The sequence below is a fragment of the Pseudopipra pipra genome, chromosome 5 (assembly GCF_036250125.1).
Source record: "Pseudopipra pipra isolate bDixPip1 chromosome 5, bDixPip1.hap1, whole genome shotgun sequence".
Classification (NCBI taxonomy): domain Eukaryota; kingdom Metazoa; phylum Chordata; class Aves; order Passeriformes; family Pipridae; genus Pseudopipra; species Pseudopipra pipra.
Genome location: NC_087553.1, coordinates 52,360,516 through 52,385,437, shown reverse-complemented (window position 1 = coordinate 52,385,437; position 24,922 = coordinate 52,360,516). Strand labels below are relative to the sequence as shown.

Below are 24,922 nucleotides of genomic sequence, written 5' to 3'. Positions count from 1 at the left end.
GGAGCAGCAGGGTGGTGTTTAGCTGCCTGTCTGGGCTAAACCACAACACTGGCTCATAGAGCAAGGGCCAAAATTGTAAAAAAAATCAATTACATTGTTTTTTATAGAATTGTTTTGTTGTGTGGTCTTTCATAAATCCATCCTGTGTGTTTGTTTTTAAGTGAAAAATCAGGCCCACATTTCATGCTCTGATTTTCTAATTTTCAGTAATTGCAAATAATTGACTTCATATTACCTGACATAATTTACAGGACATCAGTACATAATAAAGAAGAAAATGTTGTTTACTTTGTACATTAATAGATGTGGAATTAAATAAGGTTCATATATTTCTTGGGTCATGCCTTACTTTCACAATCTATTCAAATTATTGTTCAGTAAACACGAGTTCTAGGTTTTTTTTTTGCTAAATTCAAAAATCTTGGATAAGCTGTTAGTTATGTTTCTGCAACCCCCCCTGAGATTAACAGCCTATCTCATGTAGAGAAGTCAAAATGGCTAGCAGGGTTCCCTGTTGCAAACATTCAATTCCAGACTGCCAGGTGCTGTTAAGCAGTTATTGGAGTTCATCCTGGAGCCATTTATAATTAGCTAGTAACTAATTGTTCATAACTTGACAGATAAATGCATCATATACAATCAATAAATAATAAAGCAAAGCCAATCTTCAGGATATATTTTATTTTGTGTAGGTCAAAGACCGCACTCAAATGGAAGATTCAGGTTGAATTTCATGTCTGAAGTCAAGTTCTGGAGCTGATGAAGGTTATTTGGGTGTTCTGCTGAGGCACCATGCAAGGTCACTCTAGGGAGAAAGTGCTAAGCAACTAAAATTAAGGCTCCTTTGTTTATCAGATAGTGAACAATACTGGGCAGAAGTACCTGCACTTAGGCACTTGCTGGCTAAGAGGACACAAGGCTGTTGCTTTCCAAAGATGTAGAAAAACAGATGCATGGAAAACTGAGAAGCGTCTAGCAAGCAATGCTTCATTTATGGTAAGAAGGATGTTATAATTGCTGCTGCAGTGTGCTGGGATGGACCTTTGTGTCCAAGCTGCCAGACACTTGTTCCAAGAGGGCAGCTGTGCCTCCTCCTATCTCTTCCCTGGGCTCGTAGTCATCCCAGTGAACATGGCACTGTGAGGGTCCTGCTAAATCATAGCCCTTGCTCCCTACCAAATACAGAATAGGAAATGGTATCCAAGCTTGCCTAAATCTTTCTTTTTTCCTTTTCCATTCTTTCCTTTCCTTTTTCCTTTCTCCTCCTTTCATTGCTTTTGTACATGACTAGTTACAACACACCTGTCATTAGCTTTACCACCTGCAGGCACTGATGGGCAACCAAAATAACTTGGCCTCTTGAAGTTGTCTCTAGCTGAGAAAAGCTCCACAAATAGTATTCTTCCAAACTGTCTCACTAGTGATAAATCTGCTTGAGAAGAAGGCACAGTAAGACTACAGGGCATAATTAGTTCTGCCCTGAATTCCAATTTCTATTTTGGATTATTTATTCATTTATTGTCAGGGTAGGTCAGATCCCTGGACCTTATTATCTGATAGAATACAATGTTCTGATAAACAGATGATTTTGGTTTTGTTTTGTTTTCCACTCTTTTTTGTTTAAAAACAGCTTCTTGATTGCAAGAAGCTCCCTGTACTGCAGCAGAAAGCTGGCCTCTCCTGCCAAAATTGGCTGTATTACAAAGTGGGATTTCATGGTAATTATAACAATGTAAGCAAGAGCTTCCTTTAAAATGCATTCAAAATGCAATGGTATATAAATAGATTTCTCTCTTCCATCTTCTCCCAAGCATTAATGTGCAGCATCTTTTTGCCAAAAAGAAACAAGTGGAATTGTCTAATCTTGAATAACTGCAGAAGTCAGTAAATGCATATACTGATGGTCATGTGGTTCTTGAACAATCCTAATATAAGCGACAAAATTTGTCTGCTGAAAATTGCCAGTGCTCCTCAAACTACATTTCAACTCTTTAGCGAAGAACTTTCTCGAGTTTCCTTCCAGCCCAAATGTTTTGCCATTTCTGAAGCCTACCTTGATTAAACTTCTGTATGAGATACTGATAACATACAGAATATGTATGTTATCATAAATATATTGTATGATAACAATATATCATACAATATTGTATGATATATTCAGTTCAAACATACAACTGTCTCAAGCTGATGAAAGCTGTTGTAGGCAGTGGGAGGTACCACTGCCTGCAGAGGCTTGTGCTGCACTCCATGAAACAGCACCTTCTTTCAAGCTTATGTTCCTCAGCCTTAGAGAACAGAAATAAATTTGAGGCCTAGGGAAACATTATTTTAGAAAATGGTGTAAAGCCTCTATTTTACTGAATGAAGAAGGAATTTCAGACTTCAATAAAGTGACCTTTTTGCTTGAATATTCTTTTACAAAGCAGTAGAAACCCCCTGTGAAAGGCAAGGCTATATTTCATAGCAAAATATGGACTATACAGTATCCATGAAGTGCCTTTTGTTGATTTTTTTTTCAAGTCCAGCAAAGCAATATTCAGTTCAACATCTCAGTCATTTTAGATTGAGAGAGATTAGCTTTGCAACAGGAGATATCAATGCAACACACATCCGGTGCTAAGTTAATCAGACCTCAAAGCCATTTTCTCCAAAGCAAGAAGGGCATAAACACAGTCAGAGGAGATCTCTCATGCTTACTGTTGGCATTGTACTGGGGAGCAGAGCAAAAATGTCTTGGCAGGATTGCCATTCATCACTTCATGTTCCTGTTTGAAACATACAAAGAGCCCACTATTTTGCAAGGAGAAAAAGTCAGTTATTAACTCAAGCACTTTCTATTCATTTAAGAGATTATGGGGAATAGCAACCAGTCTACCAATCTAATTTTTGCAAGGTATTTTCCTGTATCCATCTCTTTTTCACTGACAAATTGTGCTGGTTTTGGATGGTGTAGAGTTAATTTTTCTCACAGTAGCTAGAATGGGGCTGTTTTTAACCTTCCAATTCTCTCCCTGATCCTGCTGGTGGGGCAGTGATCGAGCAGCTGTGTGGTGGTTGGCTGCTGGCCAGAGTTAAACCGTGACACAAATGTAAAGCAGGCATGGAAAACTCTGTTTTGTAGCATGCATTAGGAGACAGTTCCTATCTGAAGTAAGACTGGTTGTGTCTGCAACTATTGTGAATGCTCAGAAAGGCACACTGATTGCTGGGATCAAGCAGCATGACTGGCACCATGCTCAGAGGCACAGTAAGGAGCACTGAGTGTCCTGGCTGAGGTGCACAGTTGTTTCTCTGCTACCATTACACAAACAAACAGAAGTGGAAAAGTTCTTGATAAAAAAAAATGTAGTGTAGAAATGACATGATGTCCCAGCTGTGGAAGAGAGGAATGGACAGCTGGAACTTGGTTGTGGTACAAAATAGCATGCTAAAGGATGGGTGGATTTAGTAGATAGATAAGCAGCCTATATTTTAAATCAAGTTTCTAGAAAGGTATGACATTCCTGTGATATACCTGGTTTCTTTTATAGCCATTTTGCCAAGATGTGGCCATTAAAGGGTGCTGTATCGTCAGCCTGGGCCGATGACTTTCTTGGACATGTACCTCTGTTTCTCCTGATTTTAAGATATGCTGAGAATGGTATCACTACACACATTTATTTAACTTCTTTTTTTTTTTTTTAATGAAGAAATCACTCAAAAAGGTGGCCAGAAAGAAACACACAAACATTTTGTATATTTAAACCTGGTGCTGTTGTTGATATTAAGCAGATGCAGCTTGCAGCTGCCTGTGTTCCCTGGTTTATATGTGCAGTCCCCAGCCACAGTCTGCCTGCACACTTCTGCCAGCAATGGTCCTGCTCTCCCTGGATCACTGGAGACTCATACTTCTGAAGAGAAGCCACGGGAACACCAAAAGCCCAAGTGGTGACACCTCAGCCTTGGCAATCACACAATCTATGTGGCATCCAAAGCCTTCTGACTGTCATCTGCAGAGGAGTAGAAGGTAAGGTGTCTTGGCTCCTACACCAGGGCTTCAGGTGACAATAGAGTTCTTCTGAGCTGTCTGGCATTACAGGGTTGGGAGAAGTGGATCAGAACTAGTGCGCTGGCAGTGATGTGGAGATGAAGGTGACTGTCTAGGCTTGACTGCATCACCCCTGGTAAATACTTCCTCCTGGCTCCTGACCATATGGGCCTGTGAGGGAAACAGTCTTCTTGTAGGTCTAGTGGATATTTTAGGGAGAGACTCAGGAAATCAAGAAAGCTGGAAAAACAGACTTTTTTCCTGATTGAGTTGTTTATCTGAAGCCTTTTAAGCAAAGTAGAGCTGAGGAGACAAGTTCCCCAACAAGCAGATTCTCTCAGAGGCTGAACCGGGGACTTAAACTGAACCTAGATTAGTGAAGCAAGCTGTTAGCATAGACATTAGAAATCATTATTATGTTTGGGACTCTTTATTTTTTTTTCCTCAGAAGACTGTGGTAGAAACAAAGTCTGCCTGAAAAAACACAGAAGAATCTTCAGTTGGTGGGACTGCAGCTATTGCCTGAAAAGTCTAGATCTAGTTTAACAAGTAGGATGAATTACCACAATAATAGGTCTGTACATTTTGACAGAAAAGATTAATGATCCAATTTTGGTTTGTGTTGTTTTTTTTTTCCTCACTAAAAATAATACGCCATTTGCATCTAGGACATGGGCTAGGCATGTAGCACATACATAAAGTTGTCCTCTTGCTAAGAAATACTCACTATAAAGACACACAGAATATAGAAAGTCATATCTTATCTATTGCTCAACAACATACGGGGGAAAAATGAGAAGCTCACCTTTTGTGCCCTGCGCTTGTCTGCTCGTTGATTCTGGTGGTATATACGGCTGAAGTTGGAGACAATTACAGGAACTGGCAGAGCAATGACCAAGACCCCACTCAGGGAGCATATTGAACCAAAAATCTTGCCAGCTATTGTCTTTGGCACCATGTCACCATACCTGGGTTAAAGAAAACAAAATGCTTAGTACAGACAAAAGCTCTTCTAATTATTGAACTTCATGATGAATTAATCACACGATAGATTTTAATTCTCATGCAAATGATACTTGCTTCATATAAATATTACTTTATGCACATATGCATACATATACAGCAAGCCCACTGTTGTTGCACACACAATTTTAATTTGAAGCTAGTTTTGGGTCTCCTGTCTGTCAAACTATGAGCAGGTAAATCACATGTTTTACCTGCTGTAGTCTTTTCAGGCTGCCTCTATTGCAATTGAGATAGAATGACCTTGCTAAGAAAAAAAAGTCAGTGTTGAAATTCAGTCCTTACTCTGTTTGCTTGCTGGAAGAACTCATCACTTTCCATTGACAAGATCCTAGAGAGACCACTTGGTAAATTAGATGCTAAACTGAATAATCTGTTGTCTCACTTAAGCTGATATAGTACTTTCATTTAGGAGGGTGACAGATTTTTGCAACAGGTTGCTCAGATCATGAACTTTCTATCCTTGGAGATTTTCAACACTTGGCTAGACAGACGTATGGCTGACCCAAACTTCTTGTTGTTGACATGAGAAGCTGGAGCAGCTGAGCTCCAGAGGTCCCTTCTATGGTCTAGGTGAAAGCAAACATGAAAAACCCGAGCTACAAGCAAGCAACCAAACAAATTCTAACTGCAAATCCTGTCAGTGCTCAGAATTACTAGAGCTACCACCTTTCTTTATGATATTGGATATTGCTTTGTCCAGCAAGAAAGAACATAGTGCTAGTGAAGTATATAAAGGCACTCCAGTGCCAGCTTATTAACAGACATCAGCTCTTTGCATTTTGCCATATTCTGTAGGGCACAAGTATGTAATTACATAATACGGAGTTTAATAAAGAGATAAATTACTTTCAAGTACCATTTGTTTTTTAACTTTACTGGATTTTAAGTTATTATTAAACATTGATTGTAGCTTGTGAGTTTAGTATGTTCGTGAGCATGGAGACAGCACATTCCCTATTACAAAGAATTAATAAGCTGTTAACACAAGATAAGTTAAGAAATAAAACTGCAGGAGGTGCAGTGTTTGGGAAATACTATCTGGAAAAAAGTCTCTTTGGCAGGAACTGGAAAAATAATAGAGAAGAAGGGGAGAGTCTTCAGGTCATATGGTCCAAATTTTGCACCTAATAACAAGAAGGACGGGATAAAAGGGTGAGGACAACAGATGATAGAGAAACTGTACGAGGTTGGAGGATGCCTTCTAGCAATGAGAGCTCGGCTCACACCAAAAGGAGGTTATGTATGGCCTTGTAGGTGAAGATGAATGGTTTGCATTTTGTAAGATAAGAGGAAAGTGTTTAACGTAAATATTCAAATAAGTTGTAATATAGCACAATCCTAAACATCCACTGGTCAGACTATGTGACCAACACATCTGTTCTAGAGCAAGCAGCTGTCACAAGTATTGAGGCCATGCTGATGAGAACACAGCTGCGATGGGCAGGGCACGTCTCCAGGATGAAGGACCACCGCCTCCCTAAGATCCTGCTTTATGGTGAACTTGCCACCGGCTGCCGCATGAGAGGAGCCTCGAAGAAAAGATACAAGGACTCCCTGAAACAACATCTCAGCCTTGGCCATATTGATCACCATAACTGGTCCACTCTGGCCTCAAATCGGGAGGCCTGGAGACACACCATCTATAACGCAGCTGTCTCCTTTGAGAACACACGCAGGATCACCCTCGAGGAAAAAAGGCAACGCAGAAAGAACCGTGTATTGCAGAATACACCATCGAAGGAATCTTTCTGCTGTGCCTTTTGCAGTCGGATATGTCTGTCACGTATTGGCCTCATAAGCCACCAGCGTGCCTGTAGCAAATGTGGATAGAGCCTTCCCAAATCTTCGTTCGCGAAGCCCAGCCATGATGATGTAATATAGCAGTTGTAATATAGATGACCAAGTCTTAGACTATTGACATAGATTATATAGTGTAAAATAAATGTTTAGTTGCTTTACCAAGCATGCCCAAGTGTAAAATATTCACAGGAAAAAAATACATTAATATTTCTGCCAATAAACCCCATACACTCAGAATTTGAATGCCATTAGCTTCTCATTTTGTGACATGTAGGATTGGATAAAAAATACATAATTTAATAGAATCCATCTTTTAAATTAGTAATATAGCTGGTCTTAATTATAAGATATATAAAACTGCAAAAATACTAGAGAGTCATGCTTTCTTTCACATCAACATTTGCACCTCACAACATAACCATTCTTGATGCTTATCTCTTCCTAAAGCCACAACTGACTATCAACTGTCAGGACTGATGCATGCCCAGCTGTTCTTTCCTTTGGGGCAAGGAAGTGGATAAATGACCTTTCAAGGTCTCTTTGACAAATGGGATCCCCAACACCTAGCTAACCCCATTTTTTTTTCAGGCAGAATGATAGGAAAAGCAGTGGGCATGGGGCCAGGGTGCTGAGCTCTGGGGAGAAGTCCTAGGATCAAATCACTGATAATCCTTTCTGCTTTACAGTATTCATTACTGTTTTACTTCATTCTTACTGATACAATCCAAGTATTTTCTTATATTGAATCAAACTGTATCAACAGAAAGCTATGTAAAAGGCAATATATATTTACACATGCCTGACAGAACCAGATTTTGAAATGCAAAATTTACACATGCCCCAGTGGTAGATCTCTTAAATTAGATCTCTTAAATGAGATTTCTAAACCTTCCTAAATATTTAAATGCTTATCACTTGAAATGTTAAATTGCTGAACGTCCATAAGCTCACATTGTCACTGATGGCTGCTGTGGACAGAAGGCATTCCTGACTCTAATTAATTTGGTTTGAAGTTGCTCAGGGATATAGTTCATCCTGTTGATAATGTGACAGTGTAATTACATGAATCAAGTTCAGACTGAAGCTTAAGGAGTTATGACAGGAACCATTAGCTGATCTATCTCTAGCATTTCAATGTTTATGTGTGGACTTACCCACTGACATAAGCAGATGCCTTTTCACAATATTTCAGTGTTACAGAGTGAAATAAAAAAATCAGGATTTTTTGACACATGAAGGTATTTTTCAATGATTTTCTCACCTTCCAGAGAAAATTACAGGCAGATGGATATACTGTTTATTTTAAAATAACTTGCTTTTGGTTATTTTTCTATTTCAGCTTGCATAAGTTTCATAATGTGACATTTTCCAAAGGTAATGTTGCTTGTCTATTGTTCAGTGTTAATAATATCTTTCACATCATTAATAGTTCTTACATAATTAGTTTTTCTCCTGTTGCTAACCACTGTGTTGGAGATGTTTAAATAAAATTATGGTCAGAAAAAATTACTTCAAAGAAATTAGCCTTTCTGCACAGGGTGAGAAACATATTTGCTTACTTTTGTGACAAAACAGAGTTTTTGCTTCATTTACCCTAGTTGGCCTTGCTCTCCTCTGGGACAGTGATACAGATTTTAGTCTACTGTAGGCATGATCAGAATTGTTAATGAAGTTCCGCATCCTGCATTAAACATTACCTTTAGTTATACCTCATATATCACTGAACGCCACCAATGGAAGTGGATAACAAAAGATTAAGGGAAAATTCCTTCCTTTACCCCAACTACAATTGCTTTATTCCTTGGAAAGTCTAAACTAAAAAAGAATGTAACTACATTTTGAGATGGAAGGGAAGCTTTGTGGTGCTTTTATTTCAAAGAGGAAAAATTATACTTGATCTCTTAAATAAATTCTACATTCTGCAGAAAATCTGATTTCTTCAGTCATAGAGACACAACAAATGTGGAATCTTATTAAGCAATTTTCACAGACACCCTTTTCAAAAGGGAACTATTTCAAGGTTTTATCTAGTGCTATTCTGCTTGTCTCACTGCTCTTCAGGCTGCAAGCACATTCTCCTTTATTTGCTTTTTTTCCTAGTTGCAGTCTTTTCTTAGCTTTGCATATAGTCTGTTCCATGTATGTCTATTATTGTGGCCAAAGCTCAAGCCAGTCTTTGGGCATTTATGATTTGTACTGACAATCTAATTTTGTAATGTCAAAAGTGTCATCCCACTATTTTATATACTGGATGAGTGAAGAAAAAGAGATATCATACTGATCCCTGATATCAGTCAGGTGCATTCTACTTCAGTAGCCAAAAAGGGAAGGGAAAAGGCTATGGCAAACTAGATCTGTCAATCAAGTTTTATCAAATCATAAGTCAGAAACAACATGACCAAGCTAATGCCTAGGTTTCACTAGATGTAGTCCAGACAGGCCAGACATGTGCTATTGCTTTCAGTCCACAGGTATCTGTTCACTAAATGACATCATACAGGGAGAGATGGATGGATTGGATGGGTAGATTTAAAGGCATGTCTCAGTTGTTTGTATTCAACAGGTGACAGACTACTTTTGCACAGTTGACTCTTTACTGCATGACAAGACAGCAAGCCAGTGGATTCCTTCATTTTGCAAATACTGGATCTTTCAGAGTATAGATGTGAGTAAAACAGGCGTGATGTAGCGCTTTGCATGACAGAGTGGGGGGCACAAAATGCAGCTCGAATCACACACGGAAAACTGAGCTGTTGCAGGAGCTTGGGAAACATGAATGTATTTGGGTTTACAAAGGCTCTATCTGTAATCTCAGCATTGCTGTGTCAGAGCCTACCCATGGACATTGACTTGCCAAGGCAATACTTCTTTCCTGACTGGTGAGTGGAATATTTCCAATGTTGCATACCCATAATTCAAGAAATCTCAGGCAACACAGGCTGTATTTGTGGCATCATCAGCTATTCATCTTATTCCTGAATCTAAAGAAAAGCAGTTTTTGATGGCTCTAAGTTGCAATATTTCATAAGTCAAAGGTCTTAAATATAACTGAAATAAATAATATTTTTGGCCATTTTTTCTTGATGTGAGCAGAGAAGGTATTGTCTTTAATGATCTTAACAAATGAGAGGGACAATGCTGCTTTTTTAACTTCTGTTTCTTTGTGTGGACACAAAAGTAATTTTTTTTTTTCCAAGTGAAAAATAAGTGTATTGTGGAGGTTAAAATAGTGAACATCAGAAATTGTAATTTAGCAATATTTTTGTGTATGTTACACCAGAAATTAATACATGGAATATCTCACTTTTGGTCAAAACCCCCCAGGTGACCTCTATACCAAAACTATGAAATTGTAGGGTATATGTAGTGGGAATAAATCCGAGATTTGCATTTTCACAAAGCTCAGATAGTCTAGGCTGATACTGACAGATACATAAAAAGAAAAAAACTGTCAGAATGAAAAAAAACCCCTCTCTGTGATAGACTTTTCTGACACTAGAGGGCGTAAACGCCATTAAAAACAAATGCAAATGTAGAAACATTTTAAAATGCGTGTTACAGATACATGTGTCCTCTCCCACCTCCTTCGAATTAATTTACATTCTTTAAAGAATTGTTACATTGATTGAGGTCTGTTGTCTGCTCCCATATTATTTGCTGAAAAGAAAAGCTCTTAACATTTTTGCTTTTCAAACATGTAAAACGTCAGAAAATAATGGTTGTAAAATAAATGAAAAGTTGTTAAAATTAACTTGGTAATATTTATTTTAAAAGCAAGGGAATTTATGACCAAAGAGCAATGAAAATAGTACAAGATCCATGGAAACTAAACAATCTTTGTAAAAGATTGTAGAAGCCAGCATGGCTCATTTTTTTCATGTTCAGGAGACAAATCATGTTTCCCAGGAGATTTAGCAGGTCATCCAGGCAGAGATCAGGTTTTTTGCACTGGAGTTGATTAAGAGAATGGTGCCCTGCCTTTCCAGGGCAAGGACTGTCTTCCCACCCTCCAGGTGCTTGCTTGCTCTGGCCGGGGTTGGTGCTTCACCCAGCTGGGTGGGATGATGATGCATCTTCCCTCTTTGCTGTCTCAGCTAGTGGCTCTTTCCTCTTCTCCAGGAGAAGCCCAAGAGGCTTCTCTGGTGAGACACTCAGAGAAGATTATACAGCTGCTCATCAGCCCATGAATTTAGGCAGCCAGCCACCCACCCACTTGGGCACATGCTTACATCCCAGCATAGGGGAGAAGGCAGAAAAAGCAATTCCCATCCTTCCTGACACTAACAATAATCATTATGAATCTGCAGCCTTATGGTCCTGGTTTTGGCCAGGTCTGAAAATAGCCTAATGATTTTGGAAGAGCAATTTCTAATAATGCAAAATATTACTGGTAGTGTGAGTTGCAGAACCACATTACATAGATTACTTCAAATTTTATTCCAGCCTAGGGAGATTCTGCATGGAATTGCATATAATCTTCCTGGCTGGTTTTACTGCTATGAAGGGCCCTCTGCTGCAATAACCCTCTCTTCTGCTCAGTGGTGATGGACATGGTCCCCTCTGGGTCCACAAATGTTCCTCCAAGCGTGGGCCAAAATGATCATTCATGAATGATGAAAACCACATCTGCTTCTCAAAAGTGGCAGTACTCCCTGGGCTTTCCAGCCTGCAGTGCAAGAGAATTAAACTAGTGCCCCTGCACCTGGCTGGGTTAGCAGTTTCTGAAATAGAAAATTTCTAATAAAAGTCAGGGTGATTTGGGGTTTTCTTTTGCTTGTTTCTTTAGTTTTGTTTCTATGTACACCAAGGATTTCACCCAAGAAGGGTAAACAGATTTGCACAGTTGGACTTCAGTACTTTGAGGTCAAAACACAGGAACTTTTGCATGGAAAAGTTAAATGCTTGACCAAGGAGACACTCTCAGCTTCTTGCAGTCAAGACCAAAATCTAGATAATCAAATTCCCTCTGTTCTTGTTTACCATAAAATATTAAATTCAAAGAGGTAAAAATATCTTTTGTTGTCATCAGGAAAAGCTAATATCCTACCTGATCCTGACCAAAGCATCACAGAAGTACAGTGTCTAATTTATACTGCATGGGGGCTGTTTAAACTACCAGAGATATAGTTCAGCTGACTCCCAACAGCTGCATTACAGTCACAGACATACTACTAAGACGGCATTTTGGTTTGTGTTTTTTCCCAGATTTCTGAATGGATCCGACACTTTTTATGAAAAAGAAAAGTAACACAGCAGAAAAACTGTTCTTGATGTAAAACTTGCAATCTGCCTCTCTTAGTGTTCCCTAAATAATGTGGTTCTACAAGGCAGTGGCCATCATCCACAGTCACAGGTGAAAATGTGCCTTTTTTAGAGTTTGCAATCAAAGGGAGCTTTGCCCAACCCTTCACGCAGTACCAGGCTTCCGTGGCAAGTGCAGGTGCCCTCACTCTACGTGGCCCTGCCAGTGCCTGAGTCTTGTCCTGCCTAAATGTGACACTCACACTGTGACAATCACTGCAGAAGGTCTCTGCAGAAGAAGCTTGTGCTTCCAAACCCCTTTGGATCCCTTTTTTTTTTTTTTTTTTGTTTAAAGTGATGTAGACTTCATGGCCCATTATAGAGCACCACAAAATTGTGCTTCCATTTCTGTGATGGAGATGCTTACCTGGTGAGAGGTCTGTCATGTTATTTGGTGGAATTTAATGCTTAGTTCAGTGGATGGAGGGCAGTAAAATTCATCAGCTAGACTGCCACACACTCCACAAAGGAGGAGTGACTGGCTGAGCTCTGCCTTTGTGCTCTCATGGGCATGTGAATAAACCAGTCTCAATTAACTCCCTTCACAAGTAGACTGGCTTTGGAACTAAGCAGATATGATGCAAGGGAGCAAATATTAGTTAACCACTTTAACTTTGAAACCGCTTAAGAAAAGACCATCAGTGAAGAATAGAAACTAACCATTCTGAGAGTAGAAAAAGAAGTGCTATGCATAAAACAATAGTATAGACACGTCAAATTACATCTGACAATTGCTAAATGGGGTCCTTGTCTAAGGAGAGTTCTGTAAATTGTTATAAAGCTGTTCCCTAGAGCCTCCAAGCTGCTTGGTAACTAAATGCTGGAAAGTTGACACTAATTAGTCATTTATTTCAACATTACATCCAACAAGAGATAATATAAATTGCTACTGGTAATAATTTTAAGTGGAATTTCTAAATAAGCATTTCAACTGTGTTGCCTTAAGGACTCAGCCTGTACATTTACAACTTGAGAAGTATTTAAGTTGCTGTTTAGGAGCTAATTTTTTTTTTTTAAACATGATTGTATGTGAATGTGAAATGAGACAGGGTTAGAGTTGAAAGAATGACTCAGAGGTAAGTAAAAATGACTTAATTTCTTCAAATCATCTTTACTCCTAAGAATATGATATCTAATTAACAGTGAATTAAGTTATTACTTTGTTGTATTACTGCTGTTAATTCTTTAAGATACCATGGTGATGAGCGGGTAATAAATGCTTAGCTGGATGATATTTCCTAGGATGGTACAAATGATTACAGGAAGAATATACTTTTCCACTGTCCCTTTGCATATTCTGGGGCCTGATGCAGATGTACCATTTTTTTCATTCTACTATATGTGAAGCCAAAAGTAACTCATAAGAAAAAAAAAGACAATTTGATCCTTGCTCCTGTAACTCTGACTTACTTCACAAAGAGAAAATATTCCAAGGTCTTTGCTTCTAAAGATCAATGACTTATATTTTTTAGGACCTACTTTTCCAGCAGTTCTTTTGTCAGTGCACGCACTCACACACAAACACATATATAGGAAGAACTGACCAGCTCTCTCACGGCTTCCAGATGAACTAAAGAATGCCAGTAATAGTTCAGACCAAAGCTTCACCTAGCCTAATTTTCAGTCTCCAAAATTTAGTCTGAAGCAAACAAACACATAAGGAAAAAGAATAGGCTAAATATACATGATAATATCATTGAATGGTCTTCCATCCTTCAACCACTCACAAATAACTGAAGTACCAGAACTGTATTTTTTTTTTCTGTTAGTGATCCTTAGTTGGTTGCACTTCCACAGGCTTTATTTTGACCTCTTAAATCCGTGCATATTTCTGGCATTCACAACATGGTTTGGTAGTTCCCTGGTCAGTGTTCTTTTGACAGTTCTGTCTTGGGTTCTTGTATTCAAAAAAACATCTGGCAAGTGTTCTCTAGCCACCCTCCTCCTGCCTCTTGTGTTTTCATACCTATTTACCTTATCTCTTTTCTAGGATGACAAGTCCTACTATGTTCATACAGAATCTGCTCCCCATATTTTATCACACCTTTTACCCTTTTTTGAATCTCCTCTAATTTTTTACACTGTTTACAGGAAAACAAGACCAGAACTACACACGGTTTTCTAAGAAGAGGTATGGACCAGTTTAAAATAGCTTATACTTCTGGTCCCAACTTGTACAGTGAGCATTCTTATTCTCAATGTTCATATGTGATTTCTCACCCATGTTATTTTTCTGTCCAAATCTTTGCTGGTGGGAGCAGATAAAATTCGCCTTGCTTCTCAGTTCTCTATCACTGACTGAGAAAAAGAAGGTACTGGGCTTCTGGCACAGCATGAGATTTTTGATAACTATCATGACATTACAAAATAATTGTTGAAATGGCATAGCTTGCCCAGTACCTGTGCTAACCAGAGAAAGAAAATTCAATCCTAGATTTTTACCAATATTTAGGTTAAAAGGAATGCATCTTTGTTTGTCCTATGGATATGAATTTTTAGTCCAGATTGGTTTTGTTTTTTTCCCTTCCCTTTGTTCTTTCATAAAATCCTTTCCTGGGAGAACTGGACTAAAAAACAATATAATGTTAAGATACAGTGTTTTATATCTCATGGAGAAATGGACAAATAGGAACCAGAATGCATGCACACCAATCTCAAACACTCAGTGTTTTAAATAAATTGATACACATACAATAAAGTATAAAGAATTTCCAGCAGTTCCTGGTTGAGGCATTAACTGGAAGCAACATGAACACGTGACTACAAAAAGCCACCCCTTCAAAAGTACCATCATCTCCAGCTACTCTTTACATCAAAGGTTAGGGGTAAAAGACAGGTAATGCCTTCAAGTGAAGGTCTGGCCATGGTGCTCAGCAGTGACTGAATAAAGGCTCCACAGTACCAGTGGTAAATGAGAGCAATGTGACATTTACTGATTACACCAAGGCTGGCTTTAAAGAGAGTCTTGTTGCCAGCTCCATTGATTCCCAGCAGGATGGACTAGAGTTTGACACATCCTTCCTGGGAAATGATTCCAAAGGAAACTGCTAAATATCACCCATCTATAAATATCACCCCACCCGGTCTTGGTTCATTGACACTCTCTGTTCCTTCAGACACCTCATGAGCCTGTGGAAGATGACAAACTCAAATAATTCTGTATCCTTCTAGGAACACAGTATTGGTAAAACTTTTCAGCATCATGACTAAAATTAGGATTGAGCTGTGAAGCACAAATTTTGGTGCAGATTCCAATGTACTTTCTGCAGCCCAGGGGTATGTTTTGATGTGCCACCTTGTTCCAGTAGAGATGAGAATTTTCCTATTAGTGATGTGATTAGGCATATTCTGGGTCCAGTGTTCATCCCAGAAATATTGCTGAAAATTTTATGTAATTAATTTCTCCTACAGACTTTCTTTTAGTTGCAATACTTATGCTAAATAGTGGCAAAGTCCAAACAAAGCATTGATCTGCCAACCCATTCCTAAATTTCTCTTGAGTATATATTAGCCATCAGATAAAACTGCCCCAAGTATAAATTACATTAACACTAGAAAAGCACTGTGAAAGTTTGCAAGGACGGTCATGCCTTTTTTTGTGACAGCTACTGGGCACAGCACTGAGATCTGTGAGCTGATTTCTCTTGGGAATCAAATTTACCTGCTCCCATGTTCAAGTAAAACTCTGACTGACAAGAGGTTTTAGCCACTGCAGGCTTTCATGCTGTTCAGCACTCTAATGGGCAGGTCAAGGTCTAGGAATGATTCTCAGCAAATTTGGAACTCCTTCTGCTTTTTTTTTTTTTTTTTTAGCAGGACCCATCCCACACAGAAGTCTGCTGCCTTGGGGCCTAAGAAAGGGATATTATTAGGAAACTCTGATCTGGTATGGCTCTCTCTAACTATTTCCCTCTATGGCCAGTAGTGGTGAGACTGAAGAAAGGAGTTCTACTGCAATCAACAGGAACTTCAGGACACTGGGGCACTTGGTCAAAGAAGTATGTGTACAGGTTCTCCTCAGTTCCTTCTGTACAAGGGGGACATACTGAAAGGAACATGAAAACTAGCCTGATTTTCCTAGTGGTGTTCCTCAAACTAGCCTGATTTCCAGCTTAGAGCTCTGGTGCCATAGGTGGAGTTTTGGTTTTTTTGACCATGGAGTAGTTTATGTGGCACCAGGCCTGCTGAGAACAGATGGGGTCCACCTGCTACAGAGAGGAAAAAGGATTATGGCCCATAGTTGTCAGGGCTGATTGACAGAGCTTTAAATTAGGTTGGAAGGGGATACAGACAGGCTCACTAGAGATGAGCCTAGGAACTGCATGCCTATGTTGGAGGTGAAATACCAGTTGAATTGCATCTACACCTATACTACAGGTGCACTTATACTTGCACACAGTATGGGGAACAAAGAGGAGGAGCTGGAAGCCATTGTGCAGCAGGAAAGCTATGATGTAATTGCTGTCACAGAAATGTGGTGGGATGACTGTCACAACTGGAGTACTGCAATGGATGGTTATATGCCCTCTAGAAGTGATATGCAAAGTAGGAGAGGTGGTGGGGTAGCACTGTACATTAGGGATTGTATTGAAATTAATAATGATGGTGATGATGACAAGGTTGAGTGCCTGTGGGTAAAGATCAGGCAGAGGGTCAGCAGGGTGGATGTCCTGGTACAAATTTATTGCAGACCACCTTGCTAGGATGAACAGGCAGATGATACATTCTACAGGAGGCTGGCAGAAGTCTCACAATCACCAACACTTGTAATCGTGGGAGACTTCAACTTGCTAGATGTCTGCTGGAAATACAACAGAACAGAGAGGAAACGGTCCAGGAGGTTCCTGGATTGTGTTGAAGATAACTTCCTGACACAGGTGGAGAGTGAGTCAACTAGGGAAGGTTCCCCACTAGACCTGTTTGTGAGCAGAGAAGGACTAGTGAAGGACTAGTGGATGATGCGGTGGTAGATGGCCAGCTTAGGTACAGTGACCACAAAATGACAAAGTTTTCAGTTCTGGATGAAGTGAGGAGAGGAGCCCACTGAACGACCACCTTGGACTTCCAGGGGGCAGACCTATTTAGGAGATTGATTGACAGAGTCCCTTGGGATTCTGTCCTGAAGGGGAAAGGAGTCCAGGAAGGTTGGACATGCTTTAAGAAAGAAATCTAAAAGATATAGGAGCAGGCTGTCCCCATGTGCCTTAAGATAAGAGGTGGGGAAAAAGAATACCTTGGTTAAACAGAGTGCTTAGGCTAGAACTCTGGGAAAAAAAGAGAGTGTATCACCTCTGGAAGGAGGGGCAGGTAACTTAGGGTGGCTACAACCATGTTATGAGGCTATGTAGGGAGAAAATTAGAAGGACCAAAGTCAAACTGGAACTTAATTTAGCCACTGCAGTTAAAGACAACAAAGAAAGTTTCTATAAAGACATTGAAAGCAAAAGGAGGGCTAAGGATGCAGAAGTAGCATAGTGTCAGGAAGTGAGGAAAGGCTGAGGTACTTAATGCCTTCTTTGCCTTAGTCTTCAGGATACCTGGCTTCCAGAACTGGAAGTTAGTGATAGGGAGCTGAGTGAAGCCTCCATAATCCAGGAGGAAATGGTTCATGACCTGCTATGCCAATTAGACACCTACAAGTCTATGAGCCCAGATGGGATGCACCTGCGAGCAATGAGGGAGCTGATGAAAAATCTCACCAAGCCACTTTCAATCATTTACCATCAGTCTTGCTTAACTGGAGAGGTCCCAGCTGACTGGAAATTAGCAAATGTGATGCCCATCTATGAGACTGGTTGGAAGGACAACCCAGGAACTACAGGCCTGTCAGCCTGACCTTGGTACTGGGAAAGGTCATGGAGCAGATCTTCTTGAGTGCCATCACACAGCATGTACAGGACAGCCAGCATGGCTTTATGAAAGTCAGGTCCTGCTTGACCAACCTGATCTCCTTCTATGACAAAGTGACTTGCTTAGTAGATGAGTGAAAGGCTGTGGATATTATCTATCTAGACTTCAGTAAAGCATTTGACACCATCTCCGACAGCATTCTCTGGGACAAACTGGCAGCTCACAGCTTGGACAGCTGCACTCTTGTTTGGGTGAAAAACTGGCTGGATGGCTGGGCCCAGAGCATGGTGGTAAATGGAGTTACATCCAGGTGGTGGCTGGTCACTAGTGGTGTTCCTCAGGGCTCAGTACTGGGATCAGTCCTGTTTAACTTTATCAGTTATCAGGATGAGGGGATCAAGGGCACCCTCAGTAATTTCACCGACAACACCAAGTTGGGTGGGAGTGTTGATCTGCTGGAGGGTAGGAAGGTTCTGCAGAGGGATCTTGACAGACTGGATCAATGGGCTGAGGACAATATTGTGAGGTTCAACAAGGTGAAGTGCTGGGTCCTGCACTTGAGTTGCAACAACCCATGCAGTGCTACAGGCTTGGGGAAGCGTCCCAGCAGAAAGGGACTTACTGTTACTGTTTGACAGCTGGCTGAACATGAGCCAGCAGTGTGCCCATGTGATACCATGCCCCATGGCATCCTGGCTTGTATCAGAAATAGTGTGGCCAGAAGAACTAGGGAAGTGATTGTCCCTCTGTATTTGGCATTGGTGAAGCTGTACCTCAAGTACTGTGCCAGTTTTGGACCACTCACTCCAAAAAGGATATTGAAGTGCTGGAGTATGTCCAGAGAAGGGCAAGGAAGCTGGTGAAAGGGCTACAGCACATGTGTTAGGAGGAGTGGTTGAGGGAGCTGGGGTTGTTTAGTCTGGAGAAGAAGAGGCTCAGAGGGGACCTCATTGCTCTCTACAACTACCTGAAAGATGGCTGTAGCACGATGGGGCTCAGTCTCTTCTGCCGTGTCTCAAGGGAAAGGATGAGAGGAAATGGCCTCATGTCTCATCAGGAGAAATTTAGATTAGATATTAGAAAAAAAAATCACTGAAAGAGTGGTTAGGCATTGGAATAAGTTGCCCAGGAGGGTGGTGGAGTCACCATTTCTGGAAGTGTTTAAGATGTGGCATTTTGGGATATAGTTTATGGGTGGTTATGGTGGTGCCAGGTTGATAATTGAACTAGCTGATCTTGAAGGTCTCTTCCAGCCTTGATGATTCTGTGATTCTGTAAAGTTCCCAGATTGCAATACAGGTTTGCTTTCACTCATTGGCACACTTTCCAACTTAAAAAATTCCTAATTCTTCTTTCACATATTTAGTCCAATTAGAGAACACTGGAGTTTAATATGTCAAAACACTGATACTAGAAATATTTCAAAAATGTTCTTAAAATAATAAACAGAATTATTTCCTTGTCTTTAAAAATAATCTTCCTCCCAATTTTCTATTTATTACTTGTTTCACTTCACATATTTTCACCTCACTTGAAAATAGGCTATTGTATCATGTTCAGTGCTGGCCAAAGCTAATTTTTTGCTTGCTATGCCAAGCTAATTTTTTGCTTGCCAACACAACCACCAATGGACCTGTATAATTTTTACATTCCTTCAGGCAGAGCAGAAAAACATGAAATAGCTTTTGTCAGTGTGACACTGCTACTGGCCTAAGTCTCTAAGGATCTCTGCCAAATATTGAATACTTCACTTAATTTTTCTCTAATGCCTACTCTAAATCTGTTCAACCAAGTGTAAAAAGTACTCATATATTTTTATACACAAACACATATATATATTATACGTATATATAAATATACACTTAGATAAGACTAAGAAATTTTCCTTTAAAATAAAAATAACTCTTTTGTAAATCTTTTGTGCACTAGAAGATTTCTCACAGTCCAATGTCTTAGTGTCCCTTTCCAGCTAGTAGTCAGGAGAGTAATTTTTCTGAGAACATCTGTTGTTATTTTGCCTCTGAAATTCATCTCTTTCCTCATTCATGACATTTTTTGTGCCTTTCTATTTAGAATATATTTGAGAAAACACATCAGTGGAAGCTGCTAGCTGCAATGAACTATTTCTTTTTTTTTTTTTTCTTGGTCTAATTATCTTTTTTGCTCTTTTCCAATTTTCAGAGATTTCTGAACTTGCTCAGATAAGTCCAGGAAAAATGAAACAACTCGTACTTCAAGTCTAGCAAAGCAAATGCCTCTTCTGAGTTCAGTCAAGGCTCCTCACAACTCAGCTTTCCATCAGTGTTAAATCACCCCAAACCTTGAAAAAAGGAGGTGATCCTATTGCCTGGCAGAGTAATCAGTTTCAGCTGAGCATAGTTATATCCCCTTTCTTGCAAAGAAACCAAGAGCCTGTGTGAGCTGCTCTACCCAGGGACAGCTTAACCCTCACCCTTCCAGCCGCCAGGCACTGCCTCTGCAGGCTGTAAAAGCTTGTTGTTATATTGTTTATGTAATTTAAATAGGGAAATTTGCAGCTATTGCCACTACAAATTATCTTATTGAATCAATGATTTTGGAGACTGACATCCTCTTGTCATCAGATTGTGCAGTGTGGAGTTTGACTGCCTAACCAAACCAACTCTGAGTCTTGACACAAATTTGAGTGGATAACTTTGGATGTGAAAATGTAGCAGCATGTTACAAAGAGTAGAAATGGGTCTGCCTGCCTCTGCCAGTTTTGATAGTGCATTTTGTAATGTGACCTCTTGTGCGCTAGTAATTGGACTCAAGCCACCAATGAATCTCTGAACATTAGCACACTGCAATGACACAGTAATGACTTTCTGTCACTACTAACCCCATTCCTATTTGAATTCATGTCCCATGACTGAGAGGTTCTGTATTTCACTACCAATCCTCTCAGTTGTTCAGGCATAAAGCTTCATAATGCTTACCAGTACCATTCTTTTCACAGGTAGCAAAGAAATAAATTTTTTCATGTGTTTTCTCAATTTTTAAGAAATGTCTCCCTCTCTCTTGCATACAACATCTAAAAAGTTTGTGTAAGAGCCTTTAAAAAAATCTAACTTTTTAGAGATCACGGATAATCTTTGAATATTCTCATGGATTGCTCAGAAATGGAGCTTCTGAATCACTATATGTCCCTTACATCACATTTTTAAATGCCAATTCTGTAAAATTTCAGTGTTCATTAAAAAGTCTGAAGCTTTGTAGAAAATTTGCCAGATGCCCAATAGTAAAGACAAGGATTTTGGAAGGTTGCATGAGACTTTTTTCCCAGCGTGATGTGAGTATATATTCCCTACATGCCAAGGAATCATGCTATAGGGAATGCTGGAAAGGGATTTTCTCAATCTCTTCCTGTGCAGCCTGTGCTTCATAAAATGCTTAAATATTCAGCAAGCCAAGCCTGTTTTAAGTGAATAATCAAGCTATAGTTATAAGGTCTTGTATTTTTTTTTACTAATTAATTTTAATTTTTGAATTGTAACACATAGAAAATACTTTACCCATCAACAGCAAGTAGGGCTTTTGGAGACCAGAGCTTTCATGGAGGGTCAAATCCCTCATGCACAAAGTCTTTTTGATCCCAGCTCTCACCAGGTTGGTTTGACTGCACTGAACACCAAGGCTGGAACTGAGAGAGAACACCTGCACTACTTCCCTGCCTTTTGGTAGGAAAGCCATATTCTATCTCCTCCCTTCTTCAAGTTTTGAAAGACAAACCTGTTTTACTTAAGATGGTGGCTCAGTATATATTCCTGCAGGACGTAGCCCTCCTTGCAGCATGGATCCAGATTCTGTGAAGGACTTGGAATTCAGTCTCACAGCGCTACTCTGGCTTTTTTTCCCCAACAATTAGCTTACATTGACCTTCCACAGAGGGCAAACTCCATTTTTAGGTGTCTAATTCTCTTGTTATTATTTGGCACAGCCTGTCTGCAAATCGTTATGCCTAGTAATTAGATACTGCAGTGCTCAGGGTTGTGACACAAGACTTTCTGAACCATTAATATTATGCCTCCATGTAATTCTTTTCCTTTCCAAAGTTTGAATGTCATGCTTAGAGAAATGCTGTGGTGTGTCAGACATAGACCTGAAAGCACTGTAATAGTTGTTTTTTCAGTAGAGATTCCTGTTCTGCAAATGAGGGCTCCTTCTGTTTATCCACTGAGCAGTGAATTCCCCAAATCAGTGATTCCTGAACATTTTGAACCACAAAACAGCTTGCTTTGAACTACTGTGAACCTTTAGAATCGCATTGTTAATTGAGAACACTATAAAAGTAATATACTGCAGATCATTTATCTTGTCTCTGCAGGCTGTGTTTTTGGACCCCTTAATGTAAACAAGTAAAGCTCCTCCTGACCAGCACTCTGGCCATAGCTGAAAGATTATTTCCTGAGCTACTCCCTCCAGCTTGACCTCAAGGTCCACAACAGCATCAAAGAATAATCTACCAATATCTAACTGTCTCCACTTCAAATATATCTATATTTGATTTATTTATCTTTCTGTATGTCAAAACCCTTTGAGAACTCTAACCAATACCTGGCAGTTCTCATGCTTAATTTTGCCTGTGCTGTTCGCTGAAAATTTTGTCCTTGGATTTTAAATTTCTACTCAACCTTTTGGTTCAAACTGTGTTTCTTTTATCTCTACAACAACAGACACAGTTTAATGAGGACTGCCAAACTCTCTCCTTTTTATGCATTTTCAATTAGTTTTGCTTCTCGCTGAGTATAAATCACTTTCTAGAGACCTTTATATAGCAAGTCTTCTGTCCTTTTCTGCTGTCAGGCTTGTTGTTTTCAGTGTGTTGAGCACTGATTTGCTTCCTTTTCTCCTTGACTTTCTTATCGTAGGTACTTTCTTGTTTGTTCCCACATTATAACGACACAACTTTGGGGCTGGAGCAGGAATTCTGGGAGAAGAGAGGCAGCGCTGTGGTCCTGGTGCAAACAGACTATACACCTCAAAGCACTGCTTCTCCATGAAATGTCTGAAAATTGCCCCCGGGTGTCCCACTGATTTTTGTCTCTGTACAGAAGTGGTTTGTCTAGGGAATGGGTGAAGAAATGATCTGTTGGCCTTGATGTGTTACATGGTACAAAAGCAGAGGAGTGACAGGCTTGACTGCATGTCACTGTGGATGTTGTGCCATGTTGTGCACACTTATCTCCAGAAGTGACTGCTACTCTCCTGTGGGAGATAGGACTTGGTGTCTCATGATTGCAAGGACTCTTAAACTGACTTATAGCCCAGAGGTGTAACACAGTAAAAATCAGAGATGTTCAATTTTTTTCAAGAGCAATTTTTTTCAAAAGTAACATTTTCAAGTGCAGCATAACTTCTGATGAGTGATGAGGACTGGATGCTAACCTCATCACTTGCAACTACAGTTTCACTTATTCTAGAGGGTTTTTTTATGAGTATCTGCTCTCAGCTCTAAGTGTCTGATGCTTCTGATCTGGCTCACAACCTATATCTGATTGCAGAGGAGACCCAACCAATGCTGATGGTAATGCTGTTTCTTTTGATAATAAGGCACATTACTTAATGAGGTAATTAGCATAGTTTGTATTAATTTGTCTTCTGCGAGAGACCTCCCATGTCTTTACAGAATATAAATGAGAGAGCAGAATAATCCGCTCTCACAATTGTACCTATCTCTTGTACCCCACTTAACTTCACCTGGTACCAGACCAGAGGTTCTCCTTGATGCTCTATCTCTCTTTTCAGAATGCTGCTTTCATCCCCAGCTGCAGTTGCAAACATCCTTGTCATGGGAAGAACATGGATCTGCTCCACTACCACAGCCAGAATGCACAGCAGCAGGACAGATAATTATTGTCTTTTTAAGTTCCATACTTAGGATTCCTTCTAGCACTACAAAAACTGAACTAATAAAAATTTTCAGAGAAAGATTATAATTATTCAAACATCTGAGACTGTTTAGTCGTGTGATCCTTTTACTGTGACTTCTGTAATATTTTCTGGCTTTTCTCTGGTGCATTTTAGATCACCTTTTGCCCTGCTGATAAATTTTAGAATGTGAGATCTCAGTTACTTGTGCTGAAGAAGATAGATCAGTTCTGGGTTTTAGACAGCTAAAAAACCACTAAAATAATTTTCCTTTCTTTCAGAGTAGAGCAAATTTTGGTTGCAAATATTAGGAAAGATTTTCATTCTTTTTACTCAAAACTGTGCTATTACAGGCTCACATGTCAGATAGCAATTCAAGCTCTCTCTCCAGGCCTTTCTTTCTTTAATGTGCTCATCAGTATTAACCACTAGATGCATTGCCTTTGGAGCCAGAAGATCTCTATGTTCTATTACCAACATTATGTCTTTAATAAGTAGGCATGCAGGTATATCACTGGCCTGTTCCTTTACCGAAAGAGTGGAAAGGAATGGAGAAAAAGTCCACAGGAGGTCAACTCTCATAGGAAAGAAAATAAAAGACCAAATTAATAGAAGCTTCTTAGGGAGTAAAGCAGCAATTTCCATCTGTGCCAATAATTTAGAACACAGCCGAGCAGTATTTTTTCCTTCTGATTTTATATTATGCCACTTTTGCTTTTTCCCCTTCTTTCTCCAGCCTAAAAAGGTTAATCTGTCTGGTAATCTCCGATTCTCCCTGTCATCAGAACTACTGTCCAATCATTCAAACTCAAATTTTGTAGGATCATAGCTTAAAGGCTTTGGGATCCTGTCTTCACATGTGTGTCACCATATGTGTAACATGAGAATAACCTCACAGGGAGAGTGAAGAACAAAGGGCCTGAGGGAATAGAAGAAAGAAGTGCCTAGGAACATGGTTCCTGTTCCTCAGGAATTATTATGCATGTGTCTGTGAGGACAGCCATGCATGTGGTCCTCCTGCTCAGTGAT

General features: G+C 39.7%; 1 protein-coding gene across 2 annotated transcripts in view; it reads right to left on the bottom strand.

The window, feature by feature from the left end:
* Nucleotides 1-24,922, bottom strand: part of KCND2 (potassium voltage-gated channel subfamily D member 2) — a 275,675-nt gene that overhangs the window by 17,143 nt on the left and 233,610 nt on the right. For both annotated transcript variants that reach the window (XM_064656089.1, XM_064656088.1), the window contains exon 3: nucleotides 4,833-4,995. In XM_064656089.1, the coding sequence (XP_064512159.1) occupies nucleotides 4,833-4,995 (163 nt within the window). The remainder of the gene's footprint in view (nucleotides 1-4,832; nucleotides 4,996-24,922) is intronic.